The 17512-nt window shown below is 44.3% G+C and overlaps 1 protein-coding gene across 1 annotated transcript in view; it reads right to left on the minus strand.

The window, feature by feature from the left end:
• The window catches only part of ntf3 (neurotrophin 3), a 28659-nt gene extending 16535 nt beyond the window's left edge, over nt 1-12124 (minus strand). Inside the window, exon 1 of the mRNA XM_041964104.1 lies at nt 11993-12124. Coding sequence (XP_041820038.1) covers nt 11993-12010 — 18 coding nt within the window. The 5' untranslated portion in view covers nt 12011-12124. The remainder of the gene's footprint in view (nt 1-11992) is intronic.
• Nucleotides 12125-17512: the final 5388 nt, after the last annotated feature.

Consider the following 17512-nt stretch of genomic DNA (forward strand, 5'->3'; position numbering starts at 1 on the left):
GACGGAGCAGTAATAGGTTGTAATAACCAACCCAAATCAGCCGCGGAGATCAGGGGAGCTAATCCGGTGTCAAGCCTAATAGAATCACAGACACAGGAATAGACTGTAGAGCTCAACAGTGGCTTTGACCTTGCTTCAGTGTGTGTGTGTGTGTGTGTGTGTGTGTGTGCGAGATGGTAGTATTTCCTGGATTAATGGTCCAGGCACCAGGGTGGATTACCAGCTGGGCAGAGTGTGAAAGTGCCCAAGAACTCCAAGCGCCCCAAAAAGCTCCAGTCTGACTGTAGATTTTTGAATTTTAGGTTTCCAGCATGTTGCAGAGAACAGTGCAGAACCTAAAGTAGGAGACTTTTCAACAGTGAACGAGTCGCAAAATGATTCCCTGCAGAAAGATGACGTGGACCCTTGTGGTATACAGCTAGAGCAGATCTTGATGGTGTGCACTGGTTTAAACCAACAGTTTAGGACTGGACTTGTCCTCCCCAGTGCTCCAAGTTGGCGCATCATTGGTTCCAGTTAGCATCAGGTGCCTGGACCCTCGTCTCCCTGCTGGAGGTTTAGTTTAATAAAGAATTCTAAAGTTGGTTCTGCTTTATTTAATGGTCAAAATCTATTTTTAAGACCTTAATTATTTCAGTTTTCTTAAAGATTTCACCTTCCAGGATGAATGTGTTCAAGCACATTGACATGCAGCAGGTAATATATAGAATAAGATAGAATAGCTGGACAGGGTGCACCGAGAGTGGGAGGGATGGGGTGTTAGTAGGCCCAGCAGCTCTGTTTTTCCCCTCGCAGTTCACAGACTAACAGATAATCTCATACAATGTATTTAGCGATATTAATGCTGACACGATAGCTATCAAGACGAACTCTATTTTCTCCTTTAAACTTTTGGCATCTGTGTTTGTTTTACCAAAGCACATGATGTTCCCGATGCCAAGTGGGAGGAATCGGAGCCCTCAAATTAAATCTGCACATCTCCTTCTCGCAATTATCATTAATAAACTCTCAAGCCATGGTCGATTAGCTGGGGATCAAATGAGCCTCTAACATAATGCGCCACATGCAGCACACATGATCAGCCTTCCCCTCAGTGACAGAAGAGTGAACTGCGCGAAATCACTACAAGTGTGTCAGCAACAACAACGATTATCGAGCTTCTGGAACAAAACTTTCCTCACGATAGGATCTGCTCTGGTGTTTTGTTCTCTCCGGCACTATCTGTCATCTGACTGAGGACCTAAATTAGTTTTTTTTGAACGCCAGTGCACCCCATGGTTTAAGGGAAGATGGCGGAAATAATGGCCAGACCTATAACTGATGTTTCTCACTTAGTTTTTGTCCTGTTTGTGTGAAAGAGTACTTCAGGCTGTGTGCATGCGTACGTACCCACTATGGCTTTTAAAAGAAGAAATAATATTCTTCTTCTTATAACCTCACTTTGCATGGTTTGGCCATGGTATAATGGCTTGTGTTAGCTAACATTAACAAAGATCAGATAGCTATTGTTGTATAAGGGACGCTGCAGATCAGTTCAATGGCTTACTGACTCTTCTCAGCTTGTCACTATCCTGTAATTGTCCCTTGTGGCAACATGGCTACCGTTTAGCAAAAGCTATGTAGGCTCTCTTTGAGATCACCAAAAGTTCTCAAAAATGTGACTTATGAGGACATCACCCAAGTTAGACCATGTCACTGCCCCTCACTTGGGTTTATTTTGAGATCACAGAGTCTGGGTTAGTTTAAGTGACTGTAAAGGTTTGGGGATGAACGCTGTCATCGTATGTCATCACTCAAACATTTGTCTGTTCCACTGGGGCGGCCAGTTCTAAAAACACCTTCAAAAACCGGACTGTCGGGCACTTTGGATAAAAGCATCCCTGAGCCGATTTACATGTTACACGTCTGTGCACATGCGTGTACTGACACTGTAAAACATTTACTGCTTCAAACTCAACAATATTTCACCATGTTTCAGGCTCCCAAAACAACTATTCTGAGGCAAAGGCCTCACCTGCAGTCTACAGTACGTGCTCACACGCTGGGCTGCAAGAGAGGTGAGCCTCCTGTCCCACCGACTACACGGCAGGGGTGTCGGACTCGTTTCTGTTTGCCCAAATTAGATTTTGGTTCCTGTGTAAAACACTGCGAGGATCCTAAAGCTGCGACCCAGATATGTTCAAGCAGCGGCAGCAAGTGAGCGCCTTGTCCTCAGATACCTGGCTGTCATACCTTTCATCTCTCAATCCAGGAGACAGATCCCGACTTGAGCCTTATCATACAATCAGTCAGTACCTGACAATACACATTACTCTTTAAAGACTCACAGTACGTTTCAAGCCTGAGCTATCCATCATCGTCAGGGTACAAATTGCAGTTATCTGATTTCTGAATGAAACGTTTATCTTTGTGATCTCCGACAGTGGAGAGCGATGCTGCCTGATTCACTGCTTGGCTGGAGATTCAGTCTTGTTTCGCTCCGATAAAATAATAGATGGAAGAATTTCTAGAATTTCATGGTTTTGCTTCTCAGCATCTCTCAGCTTGTGATTGGTCAGAAGTACAATCTTTCAGTCCACCACAAACAGCCAAGTGTTGACAGGGGATCGTTTCCAGATACGAGGAGCTGCCTTCTAATCGTGCATTACACTGTGCTGTCAAAATATATGTTAGAAGTGTCAAAAACAAACTTCTCTCAAGATGCTGAATTAGAGTTTTTAAGAATATTTTGGCATTGCTGCCGTCAAGCCCACAAATAAGCATTTTGTCCATCTTGATGTTTTGGCGCCTGTCTGAGACGGGATGCTGTTTTTCCTGCAGCCTTCGCCGTCCAAACCAGCACTTTAACACTGAGACAAACACACGGACTCACTTCTAGCATCTGGTCACGCCAGGACACATCACGGCCGCTGTCGCGCCAGGATGAACGGGGATATTAAAGTCGACAACAAACATGAGTAATTGGAATGAAAGAGTTCGCATCCATTTTTTGTCTGTTTACAGTGCGAGCACTCAGGATTAAGTGAGGAGTACGTCCAAGAAGCAATCAAGTTGCTATTTCTCTTTCTTTTTGTTGCTTCTGTGCCAGCACCAGTCATCCAAGCAGCCAAAGCTGAGCTGAATTCAGATTCACTTATTTCAGACTGAACTGTGTCTGACTACCATCATCTGTGTCGCACAACCATGATGTCCGTAGCCAAATATGAAGTGCAGTTTTATTTCTGTTCGTCCGAGGCTTGGCAGTGTGAACACACTTAAACAGAGCCGCCTGCGGCCTTTTAGCCTCGCTAATGGCTTTAGTGATGCTGCAGTCAGTATGTCTATCTGACAGACGGTCACTCTGGTCAACACTGAAAAATCTGGACAATTATTTTGTAAATTGCCATGAAATTTTGTACAAACGTTCACAAATGAATCCCACTTTGGTCGTCCTCTGACCTTTATATGTAGCACCACCATGAGGTTGACATTTGTGGCTCAGAGTGGAATATTCTGACAACCACTGGATGGATTGTTGCTGATATTAAAGGTCCCTGCAGGATAAGTTCTCCTGACTTCGGTACCGCTCTGAACATCCATCTAGAACCTTTTCCTCAAAGTCTCCACTCACACAGCGAAATGTCTTTCACTGAAATATCATAAACTGTGGGATGAATAGCCAGGAATTTTCAGCCTCAGCGAACTGTCAAATGTTGAATGCACTGAATATCTAAGTGTACACAAACAACAAAATAGCCTCATTTAATGCATTCTTTACGTTCGGATCCCGCAAACAATGTTCAAACATCAGCTCATGTCTCCACTCTGCTCCATTTCGTGCACACTTTGTCGAGTTTGTCATGCTATGCTCTGTGGTTCAGAAGACGAGTACACATGTGTGCAGGCTGAAGCTCCTTGTCAGCACCTGTACGTTCGTAACAATGAATGAAAGTGAAATAGCAGCTGCCAACCAGTGCAGTGCTCTGAGAGAGCCACTAATTTACCCTAATCATTCTCCTGCTTGTTGTCTGGACATGTAAAGTCCCGTCCTCTCCAAAAAAAAAAAAAGATGCGATGTCTCTTTCATTTCCTGGAACAAAACTGCTAGAAATGTACACCTCGAGGATCAGACAGACAAAATGTCAAGCTTCACTACTCAGGCTGTCACGAATGTTTGCCGTATTCCCACATTTGAATGAATGCAGTTATTTGAATTTGCCATGAGGCCTTCATTTGCCTTCGCAAAGCAACAGCTCTGTTAACTGTTCCTGCGCCCTGCAAGTCATGCAATGTATTTCCAGTACAAAAGAGGTTATGCTTCTCCCTTTTTACTTTCTCATTTGTGTTTTGCAATGCTTATTAGATGTAAACAAACTAACCACTGCTGTCCTTCCACACGCACTGTGGCAAGAAGTTATGCATCTCTACCAAAATGATACTTGTCTTTTGCTCTGGTTTTACTAATTGTCTTATGGTCCATTTTTTAGGCTATTCATGCTTTAATGGGAAACAACTAAAACAGAATAATGCTGTAAAATCTGATTTAAATTGTGCTTCAAAGCCAAATATTTTTTTGTCCTTAAACAGAGGAGTTAATGAAACCACCAAATGGCCATATTAAGATGAGAGGACAAGACAAGTCAACCACAGTGAAAGTCATAAAAATGCATAAAAATTGTTCTTGGGTTGAGTTGATCTCAGTTCTTTTTTTATGAATAATTTAGCTAATGCTTTGAAGAACACTAGTCTACAGATTAAGACTTCTAAGCAGGAACATCAGGATTTATAACCCTTCAAGCATGCAAGAACACTCACACTGCAGTTGTGCAAAAAAAAAAAAAAGCATTTTACACTCCATTGCTAACATTTGTAAAACTCTCATTTTCTACAATAAAGCATAATTGCAGGCATACAAGCTCTTCAGTTAGCTTTGCATTCATTTGCACTTCTAAGTTTAGAAGCTACACCCCCTCAGACTACACGCTGGGGCTGTTGTGGCCACACAGATTCCCTGTGGGGACCTCGAGATCTGTGGCAGACTACTTGTGTTCATTTCCTACAGGTGTCTGATGCCAGCGGAGCCTGTTGAGAGTAAAGTTATTGTTAATGTCGTCTCCAATAAACACTCTGGGCAGGATCTCTGCACTCTGTGAATGCACGAACACACGCGTTGCAACCGCGGCGGCCCCCTATTCAGGAATGAAGCCAAGCCAAAAGGCTGCGATGCACCTAGGGGGGCACAGCACTGAGCAAGGATTATAAAATCCATTCTAGTTCTGTGAAAACAGGGAATCCATGCTGGCCTTAAACAAGGAGCCGTCAGATATGTGTCTGTTGGATTTTAGAACGTGACATAAATGCCTCCACCGTCCCCACACCAACAGTGAAGTCTTAGCGCTCAGAAGACCGGCGCCCCCTCTGGGTCTGTGCACAGCCAAAGCAGTGGTGTCGCTGCAGGGCCCTCACTCACCTCTCTGATGGCCCAGTCTGGCCTCATTCCTCCTACCTATATAAACATGAATTATCATCATTGTAATGTATATAATAATTACTCATGTATTAGTGTATCATTAGCATTATTATTTTATTAGTATGATGTTATTAGTGGTTCCTCCACACACCAACCTGACCAGGATCACTGAAGACACCTCTCATCCAAACATCCAAACATACACACACATTACCCACACATGCCCGAACTAATCTAAGACAATCCCTCCTCCAGGACGCTACACACACACACACACACATCCTCACCCAGGTACCTTTACCACACACACAATCATACAAATAAACACAAGTCGTATTTAGCAGATTTCCACTAAAACACTTAATTCTACTCACTAACATCACAGTAACTGCATGAGGTTTATTATTATTATTATTAGAATTTATTATTTAATCCTCTTTTGTTAGTTTTCTGTATGTTTCATCCCACGTTCTGCGCATGTTTAACCCCTATCTGTCCTCTTGCTATCATGGTCGTATCTGTAAAGTCACAACTGCAGTCTCAGACGGTGGATGAATGAACGCACCACACCAGCACACTTTTTAAATCAGTCCACGCTATCAAGTGCGTTATCTGTGACAGATTAAACATTACTACTGTCAGTGTTCACACAGCACTTTGCAAATACTGCATCAGATTCTGGTCAATTAAGCCATTTGAATTTTATGACCTGTGTCAGGGAAATTTCACGCTCTACAACGAGACAGTGTGTATAAACAGAGTGGCCGTAATAATTCACTGTGAAGTGGAAACCATGTATCTCCAATTTTATTCGTTGAGATTTCAGATAAATTGAAAGGTTGAGTGTTCCTTTATGGTTTAATAAACTTCTCCTGCGTGTGCAAAATAAATCCACTGGATCGTCTGAATAATGCATTGATACAAAGGTGAAAAAAAAACAGTCCTCATTTCTTTAAGGGCCAAGTTTAGGGTCAGGATTTTGTCTTTAGGGTAAAGATTAAAGTTAGGATTAATTTCATGTTTGGGTTAGAGTTGAACCAAATGTGGGGACAGGTAGGGATTGTGTGTGTGTGTGAGGGGTTTAGACTCTAAGCTGCAGGTTTCACCCTGAGGCGTCTGAACATCTGTCAGCTCAAATATCAAAGGTGGCCACAAACCTGACACATCAGTCCTCGCAGATGTCACCTATAGGCATCTCATATAAGCGGAAAATGAAGGCGGCCGCTCCCTTCTATTCGGGCTGCGCTTTTTACAACAGTATCGGCCAAACTATCTGGGACACACTGCGGCTGCGAGAGGCAAACAGCCTCTCGCTGTGACGGAGTCATCGGCGTAAAACAAGGAGGAAACACAAAAGTCCTTTCACGAAAAGCAGGTTTTCCAGCTTTTTCATGGAGGTGATGTAAGAGAAAGACAAGAAACCCAGTGGCCAAAACATCATCTCCATGCCACATCTCTGCTTTTTATACAAGGGCCTTTTATTTTTCACACTAACAAGAGCCAACTCAGATGGCGTAAATCACCCCTGATACTGATAAACCCAAAGTAAATCTGACTTGAATTTGGTTCTAGTTTCATAGCGAATCATAATTAGGAAACAATAACCACCTGAATGGCAAAAGGCTCCAGATATTGATCTAATATAATCACTAAATATAATCCAGCAGCACAGTGGACGCAGCTGACCATCAAACAAATTCAATGGAAATGTGCACCGCTTTGTCTGACTGACGAATGTGTAACTTCATTAGCAAATGTAACCAGCAAAACTCATTAATGTAGGTATTGATCAGTGATACAAATACAATGCACTGTTTGATATTAAACTATAGGGTGGTGGCCCCTTACAATAAAACAGGGTCTGGTTGGGGCTCCTTGTCCCACTTGTAAGAGTTTCTGACAGTCTTTTACTGATGTGAGATTTTAAATGCAGGACATGCTCTTGTAATGCAATACAATTTAAATACTTCTTCCACAATTTAACACATGAAACACATCAACAACTTTCCAGCTTCTATTAAAATGCTTTATGGTTAAGCAGATTTTAATTACATATAAAGCAAAAACATATGAAATCCACGTAGAAACACACCCACAATGCGTCTCCACCGCTGAGATGTACTGGAACAAATCAATTAGATTAACTACAACATTGACCAGCAATCAGTCTCCAGTTAATTTATAGGAGCTGCATACGCAGAAGCAAAATTTTTTGTGTGAGTTAAGGCAGGAAACTTGCAAATCAATCAGGAAGCAGCCGATTTGATTAGTGACCTGCTTCCCACAGATGAATCGTTAGCATGCTGGTGGACAGGGAGGAGGCTGCAGGAGATTTGTACTGTCAGTTTGATGTGATTAAACAGGACATCTGATTTCTCTGGATTCACTCATTTTACTGTAAAGTTTAAATACAACCCAGCGACATCTAGGCTAAAAGTGGTCAAATGCTCCACGCCAACATAGATCAACTGCTAGGTTATAATCTACATAGAACAATAAGTGCATCTGTAGAGGCTAGAAGCAAATGAAAGATAGGCTTGTACTGGAATTCAGCAGAGTCGACACTATCAGTGATCAGCTGTATATGCATCGGGACGCTATCAGGAGGTCACTGAGTCTCCCTTTTAATGTGGAAACAGAGAGTGAAAAGAAAAACAGGCTGGGAGGGAGAGTCGGGGACGGAAAGAAAGAACAGATGAGAGATGTAAAGATCCGGAAAGCGAATGTGAGGGAGATAAAGAAAATCGTTGAGACAGAGACGCAGATTACCGGGGTCGGACAGAAAGAGGAGGGCTGAGCTGTCACATGACGGCCCGGGCTTCACCTTGAAACCACATGATCTCTCTCCGGGGATTGTGGGAAAGACACTGAAACTTTTGCTTCGTTAGAGCTGCGCTAGGATTTCAGCAGAGATATAGGATCGTTTACGTGACGGAAAGCAGTTTAGGTTAGAGGTTAAAGGGATGAATTCCTTAAATGAATGCCCTGGCATGTATATGTGTGTTTCTGCTTGCAGCTCCTCTGCACTGCGCTGTTCCCGCCCAGCAGCTGACCGATCCAGATCCTTACGGCGTGTTTTGCTCTAACTAGCCATAAGAATGTGCGGGGTATAAACACTCCGCTAAATGTGTAAACCATCTCGGAGCAGGCAGGGCCGCAGAACTGCGACCATATAGGATGAGGGAAACAGCTCGATCCACACAGAAGAGGAAGAAAAACCCTCAGTCCTAAACACAAGCTGGGCTTGCCAGCAGCTCTGCCTCTCTCATCCCTTTGGAATGAAGCATCACAGACCTGCAGTTTACTCACATCACTTCACACGGTCTCTTAGAGTGAAGTGATGTGAGGTGATGCTTAGCTTTAAGTCACATTCAAAGGACTTCAGCACCCAGAAACCTTGTAAAGTGATGTCACTCACGTTCACCAACTTGCTCGAAAAAGCCCCGACAAACCCTTCAGGTGCTTGATCCCAGCAGCCTTGCAAACACCACATTAGAAAAGTACTTGAGCTCCACTCCACTTTAATTACAAAGCCCTTCAGTGTCTTGAAAAGCAGAAACAACCCGCAAGAGACGTCTGCTAAGTGCTTGTAGAGCTGCAGAGGGCGAGTGGAGATGAGATGGGAGCACCTTGCGGAGGGCAAAGGTTACTGGCCAAACATCTGTGATTTGTGATTCTAAGTCAGATTTTCATCTTAATGCAGAGCTGGTGACTGGATGATTTGGACATGTAAGACTAGATTTTCCAAAAGTGCAGCGTAACTGAAAATGAAAGAGCCTGACATAAATCTGGATCAGTCCCAAAATCAGGCGATCCTTGGCCGAAGATCAGTCAGGACCTCCACTGGATGCTGCTGCTGAAGTCTCATTAGGTTCAAATACACTCTGACACATACTTTTACCCTGACAGAGAATTGAGGATTTTGTCTCTTATCTCTGAACAGCTGGTTTGTTCATATTAGCAACTTGAAAAAATCTTAACTTTTTAGACATGTCTTGGTGGTCTGTCTAAAGTCTGACTTAGGGGGGCTCTATTAGCACCCTCTTTTGTTCATGTTTCCCTGGCTGAACTGCTCCGTTGTCTCGCAAACAGTGATATAATCAAACTTGATTTGCCGTTTCGAGGAAAGACTCGAAGTTGAAGTGCGAGCTGAATAACACGTGACGACACGGCATGTGGAGAGGTGAAGAAACGTGAAACATCACATGTTGCACGAACAGATTTCCAGAACAGGGAGGTTCGAGGACACTAGAACTTCCAGTTCGTTCCCTTTGGAGGTGTCATGAACCCAAATGAGTGAAACATCTGTGCTGGGATGACAGCAACGATCCACCCCGGCTGCCTTTTCCTCTTTGAGTGTGTGGCTGATGCTCTAATCCGTTGACCAGCATTACACATTCAACGGTACAAGGGAATTCAGACATTTTCAACATGAGGCTGTACAGCAACAAACACTGCATGGATGGACGCCTCATGAGACGTCTTTCCAGGGGCCGTGCGCGTCATCTAAGACTCATGGAGAGAAGAGTAAGAGCAGATAGAGGAAGCAAGCTGGATGCACAAAAGCAGAAAAAGGTTGGAATGCAGAGCCACAACAGACAACAGAAACTCTCCATGGTAACATTATCAGCCACCTGGGAGCCATTTTGGCCCCTTTCTACCCTTATTTACTTAAAAGTTTTCCTGGAGTCCAGCCCCTAATCTGTTCACACCCCTTGCTCCTAATTTCTCTCTTTTCTCCTGCAGTGAAACACAAAATGAACGTTGTTAAACTGAGCTGTTGCAGCTGCGCTCTGAGCTCTAACACGCAACAGCCCACAGCTGTAGTAGAAAGCTTATCTCAGGGTGCCTGGGAGGCCATTTTTGACTCAAGTGCCCATAAAGGGAGTTACAGAATGGAACCGGCCCCTGCCTCTCGCCTCCTTCCTTGCGCCCTGATTTCCTTGTCCTGCTGTGCGCCTGCACGTCAGGAGGGGCTCTGCGTCAAATCCGCCGCTGCAACAGCTGCTCCAGCGGCCTCCGCCTCATGCTCACCCTCCAACACATGCACGCACACACACACGAGTGGACTCCCACAGCAGCGGGAAAGCGTCCACCAAAGGCTCAAGACGCCCACTGATGCGCGCCATTACGCAAAGCTGCCCAGACCACATGTCATTATCGGACGGAGCCAACCGCACCGCCGCGCCGTTAAGGCCATTACGCAGAATTGCCTCCATGTTATGTTATCAGACTGGACTCGCATGCACGGGCATGCGCGCACACACGCAACATGAGTATTTTTGGGTTACTGGGCTGTTTGGCTCTAATCCCATCAACAGCTCCCGACGTTTAAATTCTATTATCTGACTAGGAAAATTGCGAGATATAAAATGCATCCACATAATTAACGCAAAACACACATTAACCACAACTCCGCACAGCAGACTTCAGCTCCATAAAGTGAAGAAAATGTCAATTTTTGACTTCCTATCTGGCCTCATCTGTCTTTAAAGTTTTTTATTTCCTTAAACAAGTGGAGACATCTGTAAACTTTCACTGTTTTTAACACACACAGTCGTGTGTTGAGTGTCACTGGCACATGCAGCATTAGTGTCCTCTCTCATTCCACATATCCTAAATGATTTATTTGCGTTTATCCAGAAAGGCAAATTCGGGGGAGTGTAAGTCTGCAGAAGACACTGGAGAGGGCCTCTGCGCGCACGGAGGCCGCTCGCTCCGTCCGCCTCGTGCGCACACAGGCTGGGGTTTACATGCATACACAAACAAACATGCACACGGGGCAGGGAACGCGCAGGGAGGGAAGGAACGATCCAACGCCTTTGTGCTGGGAGTCAACTGTCACATATCAGCTTTCACTCCCTCTAACAGCGAGCCCAGGCGCAATTAGCGCGTCGGTAATCCAGAGATACAAGATGAACCTCATCTGAACCGTTCCCGTGCGCGTTCAGCCAGCTCCGCTCCCTCCTCGGAGACAAGCGACACGGGGAGCCTCTCATGTTTGTGTGCGTAAACTAGCTTTGGAGAGACCCAACCCTTTTATCTACCTGTGCGCGAGCGAGCGCGCACACACGCACACACACACCGAGAGAGTGAAGAAGAAGTGAGTTTGTCACTGGTTCGCCTCCAAGCAGCGCACGCATTCTGCTTTGTTTTACCTGCCAAAGCTCAAGTTCATGAGAGGAAATGAGTCCCTGAACACATCATGAAACGCCTCTATTATACAAAAAGTAAATATTTAATCTGGAGCACTCAGAACCAATTTAGACGCCGCTCTGGTGCCAAATTCGGCGTCTAAAACTTTTCAAAAAGCTATTCGTGCTTCAGTTGTGACTGCAGCAGCTCCGAGGCTGCTCATCACACGACTTGATGCACTTAATGCAACTTTGTCGGTCTTCGGCATCTTTTTGGAGGCTGATGGACACACTGAGTACTTTGGGTCAGTTTCTGTCACTTCTTTCACGTCAGATTCCAAGAAACGGTTCTTCGGCGACAAAAATGCTCCATAAAGCAGCAAATTAAACCGAATAAAGCAGTTCCTACCGTAATAAAGGTAACCATAGCATCGGCAGGTTAGTATCCAACAGAGTCGACATGAAGGTGATTAATTTTTAGACAGAATCCTTTGGCGAAAACTTCCCACTGTCTGAGGGCTGCCGCAGGTCTGTGCGCCACACTGGTTCTGTGTGGAGAGGATCAGGGTGTGCGTAAAGCTCTCTGCGTCTCTCTCTCTCTTCCTCTCCCTCTCTCTCTCTCTCTCTCTCTCTCTCTCTCTCTCTCTCTCTCTCTCTCTCTCTCTCCACAACATAATCTACGCCGCTCTTTCCGTTACAGGACAGATGGCTCTTGGCGCATGTTGCCGCAAAGACCTGCATGCATGCTGCCACTGTCTGTCAGCGGAGCGAGCCTGCTGACATGAATTAGGACACCGAATTAGGAACGTGCATGTGTGCGTGCGCGTGCATGCCTGTGTGCGCGACTAATGCAAGCATACGTCTTTATGTGGCGCTGGCTGACACTTGGCAGGTTCCCCATGACTGACCGTTTCAAGTCAAATAGAGTATTAAAACATAAACTTTAGAATTAGAGTAACCAGAAAGTGAAATAAAAATGAAACCATGTGTTCTTTAGGTATAGACATAAATTAGTTTATACTCAATCATTAACAGAGACACAGGTGCACTAAAATCTCTTCATGTTAAGGACATGGGGGCAAAGAGCAAACTCAAGTATTACATGTTACATACAGTGAAGTTTCTGCAAAGTCTACACACAGTAAAAGTCACAGTAACCTTAGAAACTTACTGGTTTGTAAATTGAATGAAACTTCAATAACCCATGTGACCAACGATCATTTTCAAGTTCTAAAAACCTCTCACTCCATGGCAGAGCTTCTTAACTTAGAGAGCCTTTGTGTGTCTGACCTCACTCTTTGAGCCAACTCTTTCGCCTGAATTGGTGTATGATGGGACAAATTACGGAGGTGAAACCACGGCTGTGTGGAAGCACAGCGCGGCGATGCCTCACAGCCGGAAGGTGCTTGTCTGCTGAGCGAGTCTACAGCCATATTAAAAATCAATACATGTATTTGCTCACTAGCTGTAATTTATTTTAGTATATTTATATTTTATAAGTTAATACAGTTGTGTGGAATCACTTCACAGAGCCTAACTTTTGACTAGTTCATAACATTTATGGTACATTGAGTGGCGTTAGCCTTAGCCAGCTTCTTTTTTGCTCCACTGGAGCACTTACAGGTTTAATGCCTTGCTTGAAGGACCTATTATTCTATTCTGACTCACGCTTGTCCACGTCTAGAGGACTTTCAGGGGGTGTAACACATCCTCTGGCAGCGGTATCGGAGCCCTGAGCTCTCAGGGGCTTTATAAACAAACGCTACAGAAATCTGTATCCGACGGGGATCTGATTATTTCATCACTGACTCAAAGTGTCAGGCTTCGACACTGAGGACTACGGTTCCCATCCCGTCACAAACAAACAGAAAACGCTGGTTTATTTATCCATGACCGTGAACTTTCTCCAGCTTCAGTAGTTCTAGTTGTCTGACCTTAACCAAAGCTTTTGCATTCTTAGCCTGTGTTTCCTTTTGGACAAACACTCCTATTTCTGCTCGTGAGCTGATTCCCAAGACGTCAAAACAGACATGGCAGCTCTGTTAGCTGCACATCTGGTCTTTCTCCCCCATCCCTTCTCTATCTCAGCAGCACATCTGGTAAACCTATGAGTGTTTTCTCATTGGCCGGTACACACAGGCAAGACCTGACCTGACTGATAATAGGACAGGTGGGTGGTAGATGGACTGATGTTATTAAACTGTGGAAGGTTCAGAGACTGGCAGGCGCAGCCTCCTGTCGGGCCGTGCGGATGCAAAAGCCCTGCCAATCAAATCATTGTGGTTGGATTTAGACCATGTTTATGGAAAGTTTAGTGCCACTACGGGGGCTGAGCCTGCCAAACCGCAACCGTAAAGGCAGATTTGTACACAGTTTGACAGAAGCACTGCCTGGAAAGATTGACCCAGGGCAGAAAAGCACCCCTCCAAAGGCAAACTGTCAAAATGTTTTTGTGGAGTTTTTGACCCCTGGTGGTGCTGTGGAGCCATGTTTTGTCACATGGATCACATGGTGAGTCCACTGATCAACGGCTGATTATGTACAGAAATGTGCAGTAATAATGAGGATTATATTTGAAATTCCAAACACTTTTGAAAACCGTCAGTTACTAAAGAGGGTGAAACCAGCTGCTCAGCATTTTCGGCTGTGGGGCTGCTCTGAGGCCACTGAGCGGGACTTATTTCTTCATGACCAGGATCGCCAAAACAATTATGAGCACTAGTACAAGTTGTGTAAACCTTTGTTTAGACTGTAATTAAAAGAAAGCCAATTGGAATCCACACTCTAAAAAAAACACAGGTTAAACATCACCTAAACCTGAATCTACCTAACCTTACCTAAATCTGAACTCTCATTTCAAACTTCTGAGTGTATGGACTCAATGCAGTTTGCCGATCCAGCTGAAGGCGCCGTTGAAGATGCTGCACTCGCTCCCTTGTGTGAAGTCCAGACAAGTCCAGACAAAGCCAACGCTCGCGTCTGTCTTCTTTGTCTGGACCTTTCCTCTGTCGTTAATACAGGCCAGCTCCTATTAGAGCACCTGTGTGACCTGAGCGTCAGCAGCAGTCTGGTCCTTTGGGTCAGTGAATTCCTGAGAGAATGACCCCATCATCATCAACTTTTTGCGACTGTCTTGTCCTGAAAACAGGTGTCCCTCAGGGATGTGTACTATCTCCCCTGCTGTCTTTAATATACACACACGAAGTGCAGAGTAACAGCAGTGACAAATATGAACTTCCATTTTTATGTTGATTTAATAAGGTAATCTGAATCAGGAATATGTTTCCAACCTGAAAACCTCCAGATTAAGCTAGAACATTTTCTGCTTCACAGAACACAATAGTCGCCTCCCCCAAAAAGCAAACAAGTTAATTAAAACCTTTTGTGTTTTTAATTCTAAACACTGAGCAGGATATTTACTCAAGATTTCCTAAAAATTTGATAAACAGTCAAATTGCGTTTGACCGTATTTACTGACACTGTGGTTTTGCACCAGTGGAATGGAAGAAAAGCGGTTCCAGTGAAAATTGTGTGTTTGGGCTCATGCAGGATGTATTTTAGGGCATTCCTGTTCAGAGGCCCAGAATATGGGAGAAGAGAATGGAAATGTATACAAATAGCGGCTGCACCTGATTTATCACCACAGGCTGAAACTGCATCTGAAATTCAACATCTGGGAAAAGCAGGCGTGGTTCAGTCCAGCACCACAGGCCTCCTCATGCATGAAAACAAACAAGCCCTGTGCAAAAAAAAACCCCTCAACTGGCACTTCTAGTCCTGATGGTGGCGCTACAGCAACCGTCCAAAGTTAAAAATTCATAACAAATCAGTCGTGCGTGCTTTGATGTTCACCAAAATGTAGGTCAAATGTGCAGAAGTGTTCACATGGCAGACACACTGTGCTCAATATCAGATCTGTATCTCAAAAACTGAATGCTTGATGCTAGTGTCATTCTGTCCACAAGTGAAGTGTAGCAGTCAATGGGAAGTAGAGCATCTTTAAACCTCAGTTTGTAACTTTGCAATCAATATTTCTGTCAATCTTCTTTCCGTAAATAGCGTGCAGACATGGATTCAACACACTCTCGGGATTTTGTCTCGATAGCTGAATTTTTTACGCTAGTTTGAAACCTGCCATAGCATGCAAACCCCGGTGACTGCCAAGAGCCGTCCACGGTTTCTCATTTGGCTGATAGCTCAACGATATCATGAGCTGCTTCCGTAGACCAGTAGTTTAACTTTGGTGTGTTTTCCTAATGTGTTGCAGTTTCTGTCGCTCTCCAGTAGATGACTGGGAAATGCATAGCACAGCTTTAAGCCAGACTGGGCCAGCCTGTTTATCATTGCTCGCAGATTCTCATCCACCCTTTTGTTCTTCGCTTTTGTCTTTGTGAATATCTGAGTCTCTGATTTGTCGAACCATTCACCCATAAATTAAAGTGGATGCCATCATTATGTTCTTTAATCCTTTCTTGTTAGGGTGTGTGTACTTTAACCAACATAAATCTTATCCCATGGGCGTCTTATGTAATAGATCACTTTTTCTCAGAGTTGCTCGGCATGATCACAACATGCCACTGGCGGCAAAGGTTGCCAGTTCAAGAACCAGGTGATGCAGATTGAATGTCTTATACCTGCTCAGGCATTTGTGTGTGTGAATCTGAGACAGTTGTTAATGGACCCTCCTGTATTTTTCACTTATCCAACCAGCGGCCTAGCGAGAATTTAGCGACTTTCTGAGCAGACCTTCCTTCATGCAGAGAGTTGTCAATATCTCTCAGTCGATGTGCTCTGCTGTGGCTTTGGCTCAGTTCTTCAGTGGGTGGAGAAGAGCGGTAGCACGTTCAGCTGACCACTGATTGGCCAGACAGCAACACGGATGAGCTGTGAATGTGCGTACCTGGCGATCAATCACTGATCCTCACTGGACGTTTGGGGGAAGTCCCTCCTCTTCGTTTTTACTTTTTTTGCAAGTTCTCAAGTTACACTTAAAACCAACCTTATCTATAACTAATAAAATGAGTGCAGGCGACAAAACATAGGGCTGAGTTTTAGGGTTCGTCTCAAACACAGAGTTGTCCCAGGCCAACAAATGAAGAGGGCAAATAAACGCCCAGATGTCCAGGCAGTGTGTGATCGCATGTTTTGCATTAATGTTTTCCATTTTATATTTCTTGTTTCTTCAGATTAGAGAGAAGAAAAACCGGATAATTTGCAGCCACTGGTTCTTTGTTGATACCGCAAAAATTAAGAACGATCCCTCAAGGCAGTCTGGCACCACCAGACTGGATAATGAATATTGAAACTTTGACACAGCTGGTACGGCTGAAACAAAAGGCGTCTCACCAATAAGATGACTCATAGCTTGAGACAGAATGGCACCAACACATATGGCTGCATTTGAAAAAAAAGTTCAACAACCATCAATATTAAAACTTGTGTTAAAATTTGTTCGTTTTTTTTTAATCTGTCCTAAGTTGTACAATCCACACGTCAACTTCGATAGAGTAACTGATGCTATCTTGCAAATAGAAACTTTAAAAATGCAAGATAATTCCTCAACAGGAAGAAAACAGATCCAGTCAGAGCTAAAGCCTCAACAGCCTGTTCTCAATCCCAGGTCGTCAAATACTGACGGTTGTTGTCGGCTATCAGAAAGGCTGTCTGCCAGAAAGGGTCACACTGTGATGGCGCTGTTCACACCTGTGTCTGTCCTGCACCTCCAAGGTGTCCAGCTGACCACTTGTGTTCAGATCCCAGCACTGCCTACGTCACAGGGGCGCGCAGTTATTGCGTGTTGCTATGTTTGCTTCACACTGGCTAACAGCTAACGAAGGAAACAAAACTGCATCAGGAGCTAACATACATGTACGACCTATTCCAGCTGTTGAGAGTGACAGCGCAAAGTCTTTTGCGACTTGCAGATGAG

Source organism: Chelmon rostratus, chromosome 22, assembly GCF_017976325.1.
Source record: "Chelmon rostratus isolate fCheRos1 chromosome 22, fCheRos1.pri, whole genome shotgun sequence".
In the NCBI taxonomy this organism is placed as follows: Eukaryota; Metazoa; Chordata; class Actinopteri; order Chaetodontiformes; family Chaetodontidae; genus Chelmon; species Chelmon rostratus.